General features: G+C 35.6%; 1 protein-coding gene across 1 annotated transcript in view; it reads left to right on the forward strand.

Annotated features, from left to right (window-relative positions):
* The window catches only part of LOC142845387 (uncharacterized), a 30146-nt gene extending 16566 nt beyond the window's left edge, over nt 1-13580 (forward strand). The window contains 2 exon segments of the mRNA XM_075964007.1: nt 8556-8616; nt 9788-13580. Coding sequence (XP_075820122.1) covers nt 8556-8616; nt 9788-11292 — 1566 coding nt within the window. The 3' untranslated portion in view covers nt 11293-13580.
* The last annotated feature ends 3727 nt before the right edge of the window (nt 13581-17307 follow it).

Consider the following 17307-nt stretch of genomic DNA (forward strand, 5'->3'; position numbering starts at 1 on the left):
TATCATTTAAGGCTATTGTAAAGGGTGTTGTTTCCCTTATTGCTTTTTCAGTCTGTCATTTTTTTAGAGGAGGGTTACTGATTTTTTTTTAATTACTCTTGTACCTAGTCACTTTCTTAAAAATGTTTATCAGCTGTAGTTCCTTTGTTGATTTTTTTAAAAGTCACTAATGTACTATCATCATCTTCTAATAAGGATATTTTGACTTCTTCCTTTCCAAATTATATCCTACTGATATATTTCAGTTGTTTATTTGGTCTAACTAAATCTTCAAGTACTCTATTTCATAGAAAAAGAGAAAGTTGACAGCCTTGTCTTGTTCCAAATTTTAGTGGAATTACTTTGAGTTTGTTTCCATTTAATCTGTTCTTATCTATAAGCTTGCTTTAAATTTCCTTCATTGTGTTTATGTATGAACCTTGCATCCCTAATCTCTCCAAGACTTTTATTATGTATCATTTTTTTTCAGTATCTAGTAGGAAGACACATTTTTTTCTCAGTTTATTTTTATGATGGATTACTTTTTACTGATTTTTGTATTGCTTCTCTGGGATGAAACCTACTCAGTTGGTTTAGATAATCTTTTTCATGTGTTTTTGGAATCTGTTGGCAAGCATTTTATTGAGTATTTGTGAATATGTTCATGAGGGAAAATGGTCTGTAATTCTCTTTTTATTTATCACAACACTAAAAATCTGTGGTGAATTAGGTTAATAATCTCAAGGTCATCCAGCAACGGGCTCCAACCCATTGAATACCTGAAATTGGAATTCCCAGAGTCTGTCAACCTGATTGCAATTGCCCAATTGTTAAGGACCAATCCAGAAACCTAACTTTCCACTGCCCCCTGTCTCGGGCTTAACATATCTGATGTAGCAACATCTGTTATAAGTTATCTGTAATCATTTAAAAACAAGAACCTTAATTTATGGGTATCTGTGTAATTGTGGCATCATAAAATGAATTGGATAATGTTCCTTCTGTTTCTATTACATGGAATAATTTGAGGCATATTGGTTTCAACTCTTCTTTGAAAAATCTGGTAAAATTCAGGGCTAAAACCATCTGGCCCTGCTTTTGGGAAAGGGGATTTGTAATGACTTGCTGCATTTCACTAGGGCTATAGTTCTATTTAAATTTTTATATGATATTGATTGAAGTTTGGTAAGTGGTAGTTAACCAAGAAAATTATCCATTTCTTTTATAATTTTGTGGGGTACAGGTTTTTTAAATATGTAGTTATGATTCTTCAGTTTTCCTCATTGTCTGTTCTTATGCTTCCCCTTTTCAATTTTGATTTTATTAATTAGGATATTCTTTCTCTGTCTCTTAGTCTGGATAAGGGTTTGTCTGTCTTGTTGATTTTCTCAAAGAACCAAATCCATGTTTCATTGATTCTTTGTATTTTTCTTTGTTTCTATTTTGTGAATTTTAGCCCTTAGTTTGATAGTTTCTTCCTGTCTGCTCCTGTTGGGTATGCTTGCTTTGTTTTGTTCTAGAGCTTTTATGTTTGCTCTTAAGTTGCTAGTATAAGGTGTCTCTTTTTTTTTTTTTTGGTATTTATGTAAGCCCTCAGTGCTATGAAGTTTCCTTATATCACCACTTTCATTGTGTCCCCCAAGTTTGGTTATGTTGTGTATGCATTTTCATTGAATTCTAAAAAGTGTTTAATTTCCTTCCTTTATTTCTGTCTTGATCCACTTTCTTCAGTAAAGAGTTGTTCAGTTTCCATGAGTATGTAAGCTTTCTATTGTTTCTGGGGTTTTATTTTTAAATATTGAACTGTAATCCATGGTGTTCTGATAGGATACAGCGAGTTATTTCAATTTTCTTGTTGAGACTTGTATTGTATCCAAGTATGTCATCAACTTTGGAGAAAATTACATGTGGTACTAAGAAGATGTATTCTTTTTGTTTGGGTGGAATGTTCTATAGTATCTGTTAGGCTCATTTGGTTTACAAAGTCTACTATCTATAATATTTCTCTGTTTACTTTTTGTATGGATTACCTATCTATTGTTGAGTGTAGGATATTGAAGTTTACCACTGTCAAACAATGTGTAAATTAATCTTTTTTTATGAAAGTCGGAGAGAAGAGAAGGGGGAAAGGGAGAGAAAATGGTTGCCTCTTCAGAAGAAGGACAGACACACACACAGAGATGAGAAGAGAAGGTGTGAAATTAGGAAGGGTGAAGAATGGGGGGGGGCTTGTCTTAAAGGGACAGGGTACCCGGGTAGCAGGGAAGGCCAAAAGAATTATAACATGTCCATCTTTCTCTTATAATAAAAAGGCAAGGAGCTAGTCACTACAGATTAAGGGGATGGGGCTGTCAAGTTCTCAAGACTGCTTCCTGCTTGTTTGTGAATGTCAGAGTCTTGGGGGACCTGAGAAAGCTAGGTGCTGGTCATGTCCTGCAATAGCTGGTTACCTCACTCCTGTCCAGGATTTGTAGTGTGGAACTGTTCAGTAATTCTTGAACATGGCAAGGTGTTAGCAGAGTAGAGGACAAGGTTAAGTTTAGGAAGAAAAAAAATTTCTTTAGGTCCTGGTAATTGAGGAGGAGGGTGTCAGGATCAGGAAATAGCAAGAGGGGTGCATCTGACCTGCTTAAGGTGATTCCTTCAATTCAGCTCCTGGGGAATTCTTTGTAAAACATAAGTTTTAGACACATAAATTGTATTAACAGCAGCATATTTATGCCATGTGGAGAGAACTTAGGTATAGAGTTTGTTTAATGAGTATTGGGAAAGGTATAAGGATAAGGGGATTATAGGGGAAAGAGATAGAGAAGGGGGAGATGGAGAGAAAATGGTTGCCTCTTCAGAGAGAGAGAGGCGAGGAGAGAAGGCATGAGATCATCTTGCCTCTTTGGAAAGGGGGGGGTTGGGGTTTGGTGGAGCTTATCTCTTAAAGGGATAGGGTACCTAGGTAACAAGGAAGGCCAGCAGAATTATAATAGGGAGACCTTGTGTTTGGAACAAGGATATTTGTTTGTGTTTTCATGAATTTATTTAAGGAATTTTCTTCTTAAGGGCTTCTATCATCTTCATGCAGTCTTTTTCTTGTATTTCAGCTATGTTAGAATACTCAGGGCCTGCTGAACTCTTGTGGTAACATGCCTTGGCTGCTATTGGTTTTATTTTTTATGCTAGGGCATCTGACTTTGGTGTGATTATGAGTCTAGGTGCTGGTTTCTGATTTCATCTTAATTGGATGGGAGTTTTTTTTCCTGGAGTTTTTCTGTTTGTTCTCTGGAGTTTCAGAGCATGTATTGGCTGAGTGTTGCCCTTTGTCCTGGCCTTTTTGGCTGGTGTGTTCAAGGGAAAATGCTTGCTGGTGTTGGAAACTAGGGGAAGGGAAGGTCAGGAGAAATGATCTTAGGGATACAGAGGAGGCAAAGAGATGGGGGAGGGGAAGTTGCCTCTGGTGTTGTACTACAGTAATAGGGGCAACTGTGAAAATCAGATCTGGGCTAAGAGATAATGCGCTATATCTGTGGGCAGCTTAAATTGGTCTTCTGGCAAATGTGACAAGCAGTTAGGTGCTGGGATACAGATATGAGCTGTGAAGGGAAGGGCAGATGGAGATGGTTCTGGAATCATCAGGAGACATGGACAGGGGAGGATAAGCTGCAGCTGGAGTTCTCTTGCAGCCATAGAGGCAACCCTGAATGTTGGGTCTTGGGTAACAGCGAGTGGGGAAGGTCTGTGAGCAGCCTACCTGGTCCCAACATCTTAATAATGATTCATCAAGTTCACAGGGATCATTTATTTGCTTCTTTCTTTATTTAGGTTTCTGTTGTTAATCTGTGAAAGATTTTTAGTTTGTTGGATAAAAAGTGACAGTATGTGGGTAGCCCATGTCACTCAACAAGTATTCTTCTTGACTTTTGTTCAGATACCAACACCCAAGTTCGGATATAATAATATTCTATTTATGTTTTACTAAATAAAGTTTGGCTGAATATCAGAAGGGCAAAACTAGGCCACTAGAGGTCAGGCAGCGGTGGCACACACCTTTAATTCAGGATTTGGGAGTTGGAGGAAGATGGATCTCTGTGCATTCAGGGCCACCCTGGGCTACACAAGATCAATATACAAACAAATCCAGGTGGTGGTGCCTAACACCTTTAATCCCAGTAGTAGGGAGTCATATACCATTAATCTCAGCACTAGAGAGAATTTAAAATGTGAGGGAATAGAGGCTCTTGCTGCTTACTTTGCTTAGTCTGTAGTCACCTAGCCTTGGTAGAGGTAAGACTTCTTTAGTGGCTTGGCTGCTTTGCTTATCTTTATAAGACTTAGAGGCAAATGGGTTGCTTTAGATATATAATACAGACTTACACTTAATCATCAATCATAGGAAACAAAATGTTTAATAAATGATCCTAATGGACATCATTTTCTTTATCAAAAGAGAATGAGATAGTTTTAGTAGTCAAAATTATTTTCTGCAATGTAGAAACATCAGAAGGCTTCAAGCAAATCTAATTTTGGTGGCACAATCATCTCTACCCCACCCATTTTCTATTAATGGCAAAGGAGAGAACTGGAGGAACTGGAGTACACAGGGTGAGTGGTGGTCAATGATTTCTTTGATTCTAATTTTGGTTAGAATCACCTAATCCTTGTTCAATTTGTAGATCTGTCTTTGTGTCTCCTTTTATTAGTGGTACTATCTACATTGTATGATTTTTTTTAGTTATAATCTGGTTATATTGTTACTCTGGAAAATGATGAATCTTCACTAGTTTTTATTTTATGAAAATTTACTATATAATCTTATGAATTCCTTTGAGTGTGTTGGTTTGGAGACTTTGTGGAGAAACAGTTTTAAATTTTCTTTAGGTCCCCATAAGATTATCAGTGCCCCCAGTCAGCAGAAAGTAGGCTGAAAAACTATGCTCACATTCCCCCAAAATGAACTATAGATATTTTCTTCTGTTTAGAATGTTGGTTACAAGTTGTTATAAATAATGGTCAGAAAAAAAGCTAAAGAAAGAATATTAGATTCAGAGTTCTTGTTTTTTTAAGGGGGCATAAGTGCTGTGGGACAATGGTCTTTTATCCTGTCACTTGTATTATTTTTAATAAAACACTGATTGTCTAGTAGCCAGGCAGAAAGTAGAGGTGGGATAACCAGGCAGGAAGTAGAGGCAGAGCAACAAGAATTCTGGGAAGAGGTAAGTTGTAGTCTGCAGTCGTGACCCAGCCATAGAGGAAGCAAGATGTGAATGCTTCACCCAAAAAGGTACCGAGCCATGTGGCTAACACAGACAAGAATAATGGGCTAATATAAGATATAAGAATTAATAAGAAGCCTGAGCTAATGGGCCAATCAGTTTTATAATTAATATAGACCTCTCTGTGTTTCTTTGGGACTTAATGGCTGCAGGACCAGGCAGTAAGAAAGCCTCGGTCAACATCCCATCATACTTAGTTTGGTCATTTCACCTATACTTCTTGCCCAGCCAGTGGATAATCAGTGTTTTATTAAACCAGTTTGAATGACAAATCTTTACAATATATAAGAAGATTATTTCACAGCATTTCCCCCTTTTTGACTAATTAAAAGGAAGGTTTTAACTTTAAAATTATAAAATTATATACAACAAAAGTAATTATTAAGTAAGAATTATAGTAACACTATCTAATCTATTTGCATTTGGCAAAATTAGAGAAAGTACTTAATTGTCTTTCTTAGTGAGTCTAAAGTTTGTATCTAATTTACTTTCTATTATGACTAAGAAAGATTATAACTATTTAGTCTTCAACTCCATCAATGGCCCCAAAAAGGTGAATAATACCTAATGACAAGAACCTCAAGCTGCCTGAACAGTCACCCAAAGTTCCTTTGCAATGTTGGACATCCAGCTCTGGCCAACAACCCTAGCTTGTCTGACAGACTTTCCTGTGAATCAGGGAATTTTGAAGGACTGTAGTACCTGTCTTGTCAAAATCAGTAATTACCTTTTTTTTGTATCCTGCTGGTCCAGTTTAGATAGTAACTCTCAGCTGATGTAAAGCATGTGTCCGCTCTCTTTTCTGGCTATGGGATTCAGTTTCTGTTCTCCATTTCAGCAGAGGATTTTTATTTGTGAGTCTACCCCTAAATAAATAACCATCTATTATTCTCTATTCTGAGCTAATGTGGGATTTCTTTTAAGCCATCCTTCTTCAGCCTTCTTCTTCCCATCATCCTTAGTTTGGCTGCCTTGCCTATACTTTCTGCCTAGCTACTGGACAATCAACATTTTATTAAACCAGTTGAGTGACAAATCTTTACCATGTATAAGAGGGTTATTCCACAGCAGAAGCCCCAGGTATCTGGTTGCCCTGCTGTGTTTCAGTCTTGCATTGGTCCAGTCTTACCTCAGTATGTCTCAATTACTCTCCTTTGCAATGGGAAAGAGCAGTCTGTACCATTGTATGTTGGACAGATTCATTTAACTTGTTTTATAATACAATCAAGAGATTGTCTTGAATTTCAGAAAAGATTTTGGACATTTGAAGACTGTAGGGGCTGTTACAGACTATGAAGATCATTGAAGTGACTAAATGCATTTTCTTCCTAGATAACCATGAATCTATAGTGACCTGAGTCAGAATCTAGTCAAGTGAATGAAAAACTCTCAGATAGAATGACGTATTTGAACATGCATTTCTCCTTGGTGGCTTTCTTTGTGATGCCTGTGGAAACATTAGTTGGAGGAACCTTTCTGGAAGACATTTCTCATTGGGGATGTGATTTGAATATCTATAGTCTGAACCCATTTCCTGTTCTTTGTTTCTACTATGTTATGATTGAAACTAATCAGCCAACTTCCTTCTTGTGCTGTCATTACTTCACCACCATTATAGATGATATCAATAGATCACATAAGATACAACTAAAGTGATTGATAGTCAATGATAAGCTATTTTGTTACCCTGATTTTATTTTAATTTTGTTCTTTTTTATTTTTTTTCTGAAGACAAAGTTTGTCTGAGTAGCCCTTACTGTCCTGAAAGTTGCTCTGTAGACCAGACTGTCCTTAAACACAGAAATTCACCTGCCTCTTGTTTCCAAATCTGGTATTAAAGGTGGGACAACATCCCTAAGTTTTTAAAATATAATTATATATGTTTATACAATTGTATGATGGGTTTAGAGTATAGATTTTTGTTCACGTCAAACATATACTGGTTTACTGAACTGCAACCCCAACTGGAATTTTGAAATTTGGCAGAGGGTATCATTTTCTGTCCCAGGATGTCAGTATTCATGACATTAATATTGCCTGGGGCTCTGAGTAACTGAATTACAAGTGTGTGACATTCTTCTTATTTGTTTTCTTTTTTTAAGTGAATATTTTTTTGCCTGCATACATGGATATGCACACATGTGCATGTCCTCACAATAGTCAAAGGGTAGTCTTAGGATCCCTGAGCTTGGAATAATGGATAATTTGATCACTCACATATGTAGTGTCAATTGACTACACCTATATGCAGGACTAGCAAGAGCTCTTAACTTCTGAACCATCTCTCCTACCCTGTGTTATTTATGATCAACATTTACTTTGCTAATGTTTTCATCTGTCTATCTGTAACAGTTTAAATGCACAATTCCTTTTAATAAGATTTATTAAAGTTACAGTTTAAACTGAAGCATTTCAGATTTCTGGAAGATGAATACAGAACTGGAATAAATGCATAACTCCTTGTAGGAACTTAAGTAAAAAACAAAACAAAACAAAACCCTCTAAGTTCTTCCTATTTTTTGTTTGATTGATGCTTTTTTTTCCAGGGGAGACAAGCTCTTAATATTTACTTCTTGCTGTTCTGGAACTGAGTGCATCTCAGAGGCAGATATACCTGCCTGTGCCTTCTGAGTACTGGAATTAATGGCATGAGCCAATACACCCAGCTTGGTGTATATTTTTTTGTAGTTAGTATTTGTTCATACAGTTTCTGTGATGTGTACTCAGTACTGTTTATCTGTTTGCTTGTCTCTCTTTGTCTGTTAAGAGGCATTTCTCTTGTGTCATGCTATCCATTTGAAATGTTCAGAAATGATAGGGGTAAACCTCCTATTCAGTTTCCTTCTAAAGTGACTTAATTATATTAAAATTCTCATGTCATAGAGTAAGTGCAGGAAGCACCAGAATTATAAGATTATATTGTCAAAAAGTATACATTTACAATGTTGTCAGTATCATGCTTTTTGTTATATAATGTATGGCATATTTTAGGATGCAGTGACCTATAATGATGTGCATGTTGACTTCACCTGGGAAGAGTGGTCTTTGCTGGATCCTTCCCAGAAGAATCTATACAAAGATGTGATGCTGGAGACCTATATCAACCTCACCGCTATAGGTAATACTGTGACTTTTCCTATATGTTTTAAAGTAACAGGAAAACTATTTCTTACTTATCAATGCTTTTCTGTAATTTTGATTGAGAATGAGGTGAATAAATCAGGCATGGATCTAAGAATCACTGAAGATAGCAACTTAAATTTTTCACAGTTTCCAATAATATATCATACATTTCCTGCTGCTATATTTTAGGCTACAAATGGGAAGATCACAATATTGAAGAACATTGTCAAAGTTCTCGAAGACATGGAAGGTAAATTTTTATATGCAAGCTGATACAAATGTGCCTCTGAAGATAATTTAATGTATCTGGAAGTTTTTTTTTTTTTTTAAAAAAAAGCAACAGTGTTCATAAGCACAGCTCACAGGGCATTTATGATAATTAAATTCTCACAAGACACTATTCCTCAATGGCAGGTAAGTGAATTGTGTTTGCGAGTCATTCTTCTAAGAAGGAAGACAAGGAATCAATGCCTTTACAGATATCACCATTTTAATCATAGCTCCCTCAGATCTATGCTGTAGAACTGCCAATCCATTTAGCTTCATACCTCTTATTTTACAAAAACATACACGTTGAATAGTGATAAGTGTATGTCCAAAACCCAGTAAGCAAATAGACTGCAGTAAACCTAGTGTAACTCATATAGTTATTCTATCTTTGAAAAGTTTAATGAGATGTGTAGTTAGAGTCAAGAGTTAAAGTGGTTTGTTATGGAAAAACCTTAATTCCTATACCATATGTCTGTGAGGAACAGAAAGTTAAACTCTGTGAATGCAATGTGGAAACATTTATTTGTTATTCTTCCTTTAATAGGTATATTACGTTACTCTGGATACAAGCCATATGAGCATAGGAATATGAAAAGAAACAATGTACCTCTCCCTACCTCAGAACAATTAGAAGATATGTAGTAGTCCCCAGGTTGAGTAGATTCGTTGATTGTGAGTCAAGATTACAAGTAATTAATTTTCTAGCTTCATTGAGAATACATCAATGAACTCATTGCAGAAAAGCCCTATGAGTATTGGGAATGTGAATAATTCTCTTTGTCCTGGTTCACTTTACAAATTTAATATGACTCGCAGTATAGGAAAATTTATCAATGTAAGTAGTGGAATAAAGATCTGAATTCTTCCAGTTCTCTTCAAATATGTGAAAAATCTCATAGAGAATGTAGTTGCCATAAATGTGAGCCAGTTATACCACAGGAGCCAGGCTCCTACCACCACAGGTTTCTTCAAATACACAAAACAACCCTTAATGAAGGAGAACAAAATGACTGTAAACAAAGTGATAAAAGATTAATTTCTGATTACTCTATACAATTAGACCAAATTGTAAAATTAATTCATTCAGATATAAAGATTTGACAGTGTTATGAATGTGGTAAAACTTTTACATGTGTCAATTAACCTTGCAGGCATGAAAGAAGTCATAAGGGAGAGAAACCCTCTGAATATACTCAATGCCAAGTTGAAGCCTTTGCCTATCAAAGTCATAAAAGAATTCATACTGGAGAGAAACCCTATGAAGATATTCAATATGATGAAGCCTTTGCATGTCATAGTCGTCTCCAAATACATAAAGGAACACATACTGGAGAGAAATTCTATGAATGTAATCAGTGCATTAAAGGATTTGCATGTCACAGTCATCTTCAAATACATAAAAAAACACATACTGGAGAGAAACCCTATGAATGCAACCAGTGTGGTAAAACCTTTGCACGTCAAAGTTGTCTCCAAATACATAAAAGAATACATACTGGAGAGAAACCCTATGAATGTACTCAATGTGGTAAAACCTTTGCACATCCAAGTAATCTCCAAGTACATAAAAGAACACATACTGGAGACAAACCCTATGAATGTAATGAATGTGGTAAAGCCTTTATATGTCAAAGTCGTCTCCGAATCCATAAAAGAACACATACAGGAGAGAAACCCTATGAATGTAATCAATGTGGTAAAGCATTTGCATGTCATAGTTATCTTCAAATCCATAAAAGAACACATACTGGAGTGAAACCCTATGAATGTAATCAGTGTGGTAAAGGCTTTACATCTCCCAGTTATCTTCATATTCATGAAAGAACACATACTGGAGAGAAACCTTATGAATGTAATCAATGTGGTAAAGGCTTTACATGTCACAGTCAACTTCAAAATCATGAAAGAACACATACTGGAGAGAAACCATATGAATGTAATCAATGTGGTAAAGCATTTGCATGTCATAGTCATCTTCAAATGCATAAAAGAACACATACTGGAGAGAAACCCTATGAATGTAATCAGTGTGGTAAAGCCTTTGCACAACACAATCATCTTCAAAGGCATAGAAGAACACATACTGGAGAAAAGCCCTATGAATGTAATCAATGTGGTAAAGCCTTTGCGTCTCAAAGTAATCTCCAAATACATAAAAGAACGCATACTGGAGAGAAACCCTATGAATGTAATCAATGTGGTAAAGCTTTTGCACTTCAGAGTCATTATCGGAGTCATGAAAGGACACATACTGGGGAAAAACCCTATGAATGTAATCAGTGTGGTAAAGCCTTTGCACATCAGTTTCATTATCGAAGGCATGAAAGAACACATACTGGAGAGAAACCTTATGAATGTAATCATTGTGGTAAAGCTTTTGCACGTCAGTGTAGTCTCCAAATACATAAAAGAACACATACTGGAGAGAAACCTTATGAATGTAATCAATGTGGTAAAGCCTTCACTTGTCAAAGTAGTCTCCAAATACATAAAAGAATACATACTAGAGAGAAACCCTATGAATGTAGTCAATGTGGTAAAGCTTTTTCACAACACAGTAGTCTTAAAATACATAAAAGAACACATACTGAAGATAAATCCAACATATGTAATCAATGTGATAAAGCCTTTGTATCAGAAACCTTTGAAAACATAAGAAAAAAATCATGCTGCAGAGAAACCACTTAAATATAATCAATGTTGCAAAGTTTTGCAAGTCATGGTAGTCTTTATACAAGAGTAAAAGTTTAGTGTGTAATTTGTCGGTTAAAACCCCTGAACATAAAATTAGACTTTAGGATTCTGACAAAACTCATACTGAAGGTACTCTGAATATAAGTGATTTGGTAAGATCTTTAGCCAATGCATTTACATTTAGTTACACAAGATTATTTATTCCAGAGAAAAAAACTGACAATATAAACAATCTGTTCAAGCATTATGATATTCCTCTTTATTTTGTTTAACATGAAGATTCACATGGACAAAAGGCCTATGAATTTAAATAATAAGATAACCCTTTTAGATTTTGTATTTCTCTTTAATTACATGAGATAATGAATCCAGGTATAAAACTTAATGAATGTGTATTAGTGCCTTTTCTGTTGTTGTGATAAAACTTCGTGTCTAAGTGAACTTATAGAGTTTTAATTTGGCCTTAGTTCAAGAGTGATACAGTATTGCTGTGAAGGTGGCATGGAAACAAGTGTCAGACATGACAGCTAAGGTGGGAAAGTAAGAATTCACATCCTTAATCTGCAGCATGAAGCAGAAAGTATAAACTGAATATGATGTGTAGATATAACTCTTAGGTCAATGCCCAGTGATAAAGCAGCATTGCCTAAATCTTCCCACAGACTGAGAATGATTGATTTCTCTGACTTCAAGCCTAGATGCTTGCTTTCTGTTACATGAACCAATTCATGATGGAGAAACACTCTATGAGCCTTTAGGTGCCTCAACACCTATATGTTACAGGAATTACAAGAGAAAACATTCGTAAGTGAAACTTAATTTAAAGATTTGTTTTCATTTTAATTTTACTATGGCAGTGTGTCTTTGTATGGTACTTCATTCTGGGTCCCAAGAAGGTTAGACCTTTAGGGCTTCTTGTAGCAGGAATTACTGGAAGTTGTCAAAAACCTAACCTTGGTGCTGGGAATGGACTTGTATTAAAGCCTCATCCATGTGTCTAGCCTTGTAAATATCTTAAAGTTTTTCTTTTTCACATTGATGTCATTAAGTAGGGAGGAACTCATACAATAGAAAAGCTCTATTCATGTAAATGATTTGGTAAAAACTTTAGACATCACAATTGTCTTCAGTTTCAGGAAAACAAAACTTGTCTTACCTCTTTTTCATTGTAACCTTGAAGTAAATAAATTATTAACTAAGTTCATTAAAGACCATTGTGTCACTTTGTGACTTCTGTTTTGCAACATTTGAAGTAGATATTAAAGTGTACTATATGTGTGGCAAATCCACTTAGTGAAGTTTATTTTGTGGCCCTTATAATCCTGTGGCTTTTGTTAATCTATTGTGCTTTCACAGTGAGAGAAATTTTCTGCTGCAATGTCCATTTTTATTTAAATATCAGGCAGTGTGTGATCATACTTTTCAAGTAAGGGTGTCTGTGAAAGGATGTTGGGTTTTTGTTCCTGGTATTATTTTTCACATTTTTTTTCACAGATTCTCTTGAAATGTTGTTTGTTATGCAGTCTGGCTTAGATGTCAGTAATTAGCCAGAGATACATTTGAACTCATGATCTTCATGTGTCAGTCTCCTAAGTACAAGTCTAAGTGGAGATGATGTATGCCCAACGTTTGCTGTTTTGTCAAAATGTTTTAACAATGTTAATGTTAAAATACTTAGTAGAAAATATTTTAAAAAGTTAAATACCCCATGTGTGTATCCAAAGACACATTTTTGTCTATAGGGAAGAGATGTAATAAGGTCAGATAGTCATCAATCAACTGTGTATTTCACAATATAATTTAATGTGTTATGGATATGCAAAGATAATCTGAAGTTTTATTTATCTTCACATCTTCATCAGTTATCCATTTGGCAAATCATCTTATTCCTTTTAAATAAATTATTCAGAGATACCAGATAATGTAATTGCAATGAGATTTATTTTAAGACAAAATTTCTGGTGTGTGTGTGTGTGTGTGTGTGTGTGTGTTTTAATATGATTATGGGGTTTTAGGCCATTATAGATATGTAGAAACAAGAGCTTTGGAGAGTCTACTTTTGTCTATCTTCATACGGTGATCAAGATGAGGTCACAGCCTTGTACAATATAAACATTTCAAACAAAGTTGTCTCATTGATGCTCAAATGAGATTAGTTGAAATATTACATCAGGAAAGTACTGTCTTTTCAGATTGTAAACATTTTATTTGAAAGGTAATGGAAAATAGGAAAATAATAAATCCTACTAGCAAATGAAAATGATATACTTCTATCTTTTGTTTTGTTTGTCCTTTTTGTGTTTAGAATGTGTTAGTTTATTTTGAGGGCCAAACACATGTCCATAGCCCTTTTTCAAAACCACAAGTGAAAGCCAGAGAGGAGTTTCTATGAGTAAAGGTTGTTGCTGCTGAACTTGAGGCCCTGAGTTCAATCTCTAAGAAACCCATATTACTCCTACATATTTTTTCCTCTTATTTCTATACTTGTGGCATCTGCACCCTCACACACCAGCACATACATAAATAATCTTAAAACCCAAAGAAGTACCATTGAGGTCACTTGCAGCCAACTGACTCCCTGGCTTTCATCTCTAGAACTCACGTAGGATAAGAAGATAATAGAAACCTATAAGTTGTCCTCTCACACATGATGCAAAGATATATACATGCAAGCAAAATTCAAACATTTTTAAATGGATTAAATTAACACAAAAAAGCCCAATTATTGAGAACATAAAAATGAAATTCCTGTTTAAACTATTAGTATAGAATTTTAAGAAGTTTTTCTATTAGAATATTAATGGTCCCCTTTTAACTCTTATTCAAAGATAGATTATTTTAAAAATAAATCTCAGCTGGACTTAGAGTTGAATGCCTGTAATTCTAGCAGTTGGGAGAGAGTGGACATCCATGCATATATAGAAATATCTCCAAAAAAATCAAAAAGAAGATCCCAAATTATGGAACTTATCCTAGAATAATCTGACTGGACTCTGGTTTCAACCAAACCTTTTGTTGTCTTTGCTCACATAAATAGAATTGTGTTAACAAACAAAATATGAAGCAATGTGGAGAGTCTATTCACGGAGGTATAGAAAGCCATTGAATCCTTTGACAACCATCTAGTGGGGACTTTCATCACCTTAAGGTGATAGGAGACAGAAGGAGTAATGGGGCATTTTCATTTTTAGTATTATAATGACATATTTGGTATCTGGATAATTTGCTTAATAGTACTGTACCTCTTATGTACCCGAGTGTGATTCCTAGTACTACATCAGATGACTCAGAACTACTTGTATTTCCAGATCCAGGAGATCTGATGCATTCTTTGCCCTGCTAGGGCACCAGATATGCAAATGGTGAAACGGCAGATATATATGTGATTCCAGATTTTTTTAAATGTCTTCATGTATATATTATTTTCAAAAAGAATAAAATTTAAGTGTTTACATTTTGCCATCAATTGCATGTCAGGTACCAGTGAAGGCTGCAAGAGAGTATCTTTTCCCCCATGCCTGTAATTACAAACAGTTATGAGCTGTTTCTTGGGTGCTGGGAGTGACCAGCCAATGCTCATAGATGTTGGTCCATCTGTTCAGCCACATGAACATTACATTACACCAGTATGATATGAATGGATGATCCTGTGTTGATTTTTACCTCAGTCATGATGATCCAGAAGAAATAGAAAGTTGATAGCATCATTAACTGACTTAGACATCTTGCTTAAATATGATCCCAAGCCTCAATCCCCACAAAAATGAGGTAGGAGTACAAAAATGCTCAGGATTGTAACTGGCAATACAAGTCTTTTAAAAGTGACTGACTACTTGATCAAATCCAAAAATTGAGATTATCTTAAATGTGGTAAATAGGCAAAAATGGGACTCTATAAGGACCCAAGTCAGGTGTGCCCCTTGCTGGAGTTTATATCTCCTGTATGCAGAGAAAAAGAACTTGAAGGCATGAAGACTGACTTATCTGAAGTGGATCATAGCTCCTGTATGCCTGCAAAACCTTCAGTTAGGAGCCCTAAATTGTGTGACTCTAGATGACATGCAACTTGTCAGGAGAACCTGAAACTTAAACAGTGGTCACTCTAAAGGTGGAACATTCGGGCATTTATAAAGAACTGAAGTGTGTAGAACTAGTTACAGAGGGAGCTTTGGGTATAAAAATCAAAAGATCAAATGACCAGAAAACAATGCTTGTAGGGGTGTACCTGAGGACAAGCTGACTCTCACTGTGCTCTCTGTGCTCTCAACTGTTGAGTTAGCCACCTCTAGGTCTTCAACTCTTCTTTTTTTACAACTAAGTATACCTATCAGGGGTAATACCCTGTAGCTGCCATTTTGTGTCCCCACTTGGACCTTAAAGTTCTATAGAACCCATATTGACATCACTGTAACCTGCCTGCATGGCAGGAATAAGCATTTCTTATAAATGCTTATAAAATGCTTATAAAAAAGACATATCACTTTTGTTGGCTAACAACTAGAAAAGCAGTAGACTCCATGAAATTCTAATTTCCCTGGGAATCTCACTGTGGGAAAAGACTTAGTCCTTAGAATAAGAATATCTCTGCTAAAGAAACATTTACTCCTTATCTGACCACATGGCAGGAGAGACAGGAGCTGAAAATGGGGAGGGTTTTAGAAATGGGAAAAATGCATTATACAATTTCATTAGATTATTTATGTTTACCTTTTGTCTTCTATCTAAATCTCTTAGGACCCAAGAATGGATTAGTTACCTTATGATTTCATCACTGTTCCTGATTAGTAAAACTGAATAAATACCATTTGTTCGGTGTTCATTAATAATGTACCTTTTTCTTTTCAGTCTTTTTTCTTTCTTCTTTCTTTTCAAATCAGTCTTACAATGAATCTTTGGATGGCTTAGGATTCACTCAATAGATTAAGCTGTGTTAGGACATCAGAGAGATCCGTTCACTTTCCTTCCAGAGTGCCTGCATTGTAGGTAGGCATATCACAACTGGATAACTTGTTTAAATGACTTAATAAGGCTGAGTGGTTGATTCTGACTGCTTAGCATAGCCAAGAAACAAGCTCTGGTCCTAACTAGAGGAATAGAAGGCTCCCACAAAATGCAGTCCTCCTGCCTTAAGATCCATTTTCTTCCAAGTGTGAGCAATAATGTTCATTTTGGATAACTTTAAAATACTGAAATTTTGGACTTCACTTTCTAAATACCATGATTACAGCCCTGTGCTACCATACCTCACTTCGACTTCATTTAATGAGGCATCAGAATGACAGGATGAGCAGTTGCACTTAATCATATTTAAAACAAATTTTCTCTGTGATCCTACATCATTGTGTAGAAAGAGGGCCCGCTTGTTTGTCCCGCCTCCCAGAACTGAAATAACCTCACAGAAATTGTATTAATTAGATCACTGCTTGGCCCATTAGCTCTAACTTCTGTATATCACTAAGAGGTCATAGCCTACCAGCAAAGTTTCAGCACGTCTACCTCGGCTGTGAATCCATGGCTTCCCTTGACTCTGCCTTCTTCCTCCCAGAATTTAGTTCCCTTTTCCCTCTCCCTGCCTACCTAAGTTCTGCCCTATCAACAGGCCAAGGCAGTTTCTTCATTAATGGTAATTATAGCACACAGAGGGGACTCCCACATCACCTCCTCTTTTCTGTTTAAATAAAAAGGAAGGCTTTAACTTTAACATAGTAAAATTATATATAAATTAGTTAATAAGCAAGACTTTACAGTTACAATATTTATATTTATTTTACCTTTTATCATAACTAAGGAAAACTGTAACTATAATTATAAATTCTTCTACTCTATTAAAGACTCCAGAAAAATAATATTACCTAAGTTAACAGGAAGTATATTGTAAGCAACTTTTAAAACTCTAGAATTGACAGAGACATCTCATATTGTGTTTGTGTAGCTCATTTAAAAATGTAATGTTTAAGAAATGTAAGTTAATAGATAG

The sequence above is a fragment of the Microtus pennsylvanicus genome, chromosome 3 (genome assembly GCF_037038515.1).
Source record: "Microtus pennsylvanicus isolate mMicPen1 chromosome 3, mMicPen1.hap1, whole genome shotgun sequence".
NCBI lineage: Eukaryota > Metazoa > Chordata > Mammalia > Rodentia > Cricetidae > Microtus > Microtus pennsylvanicus.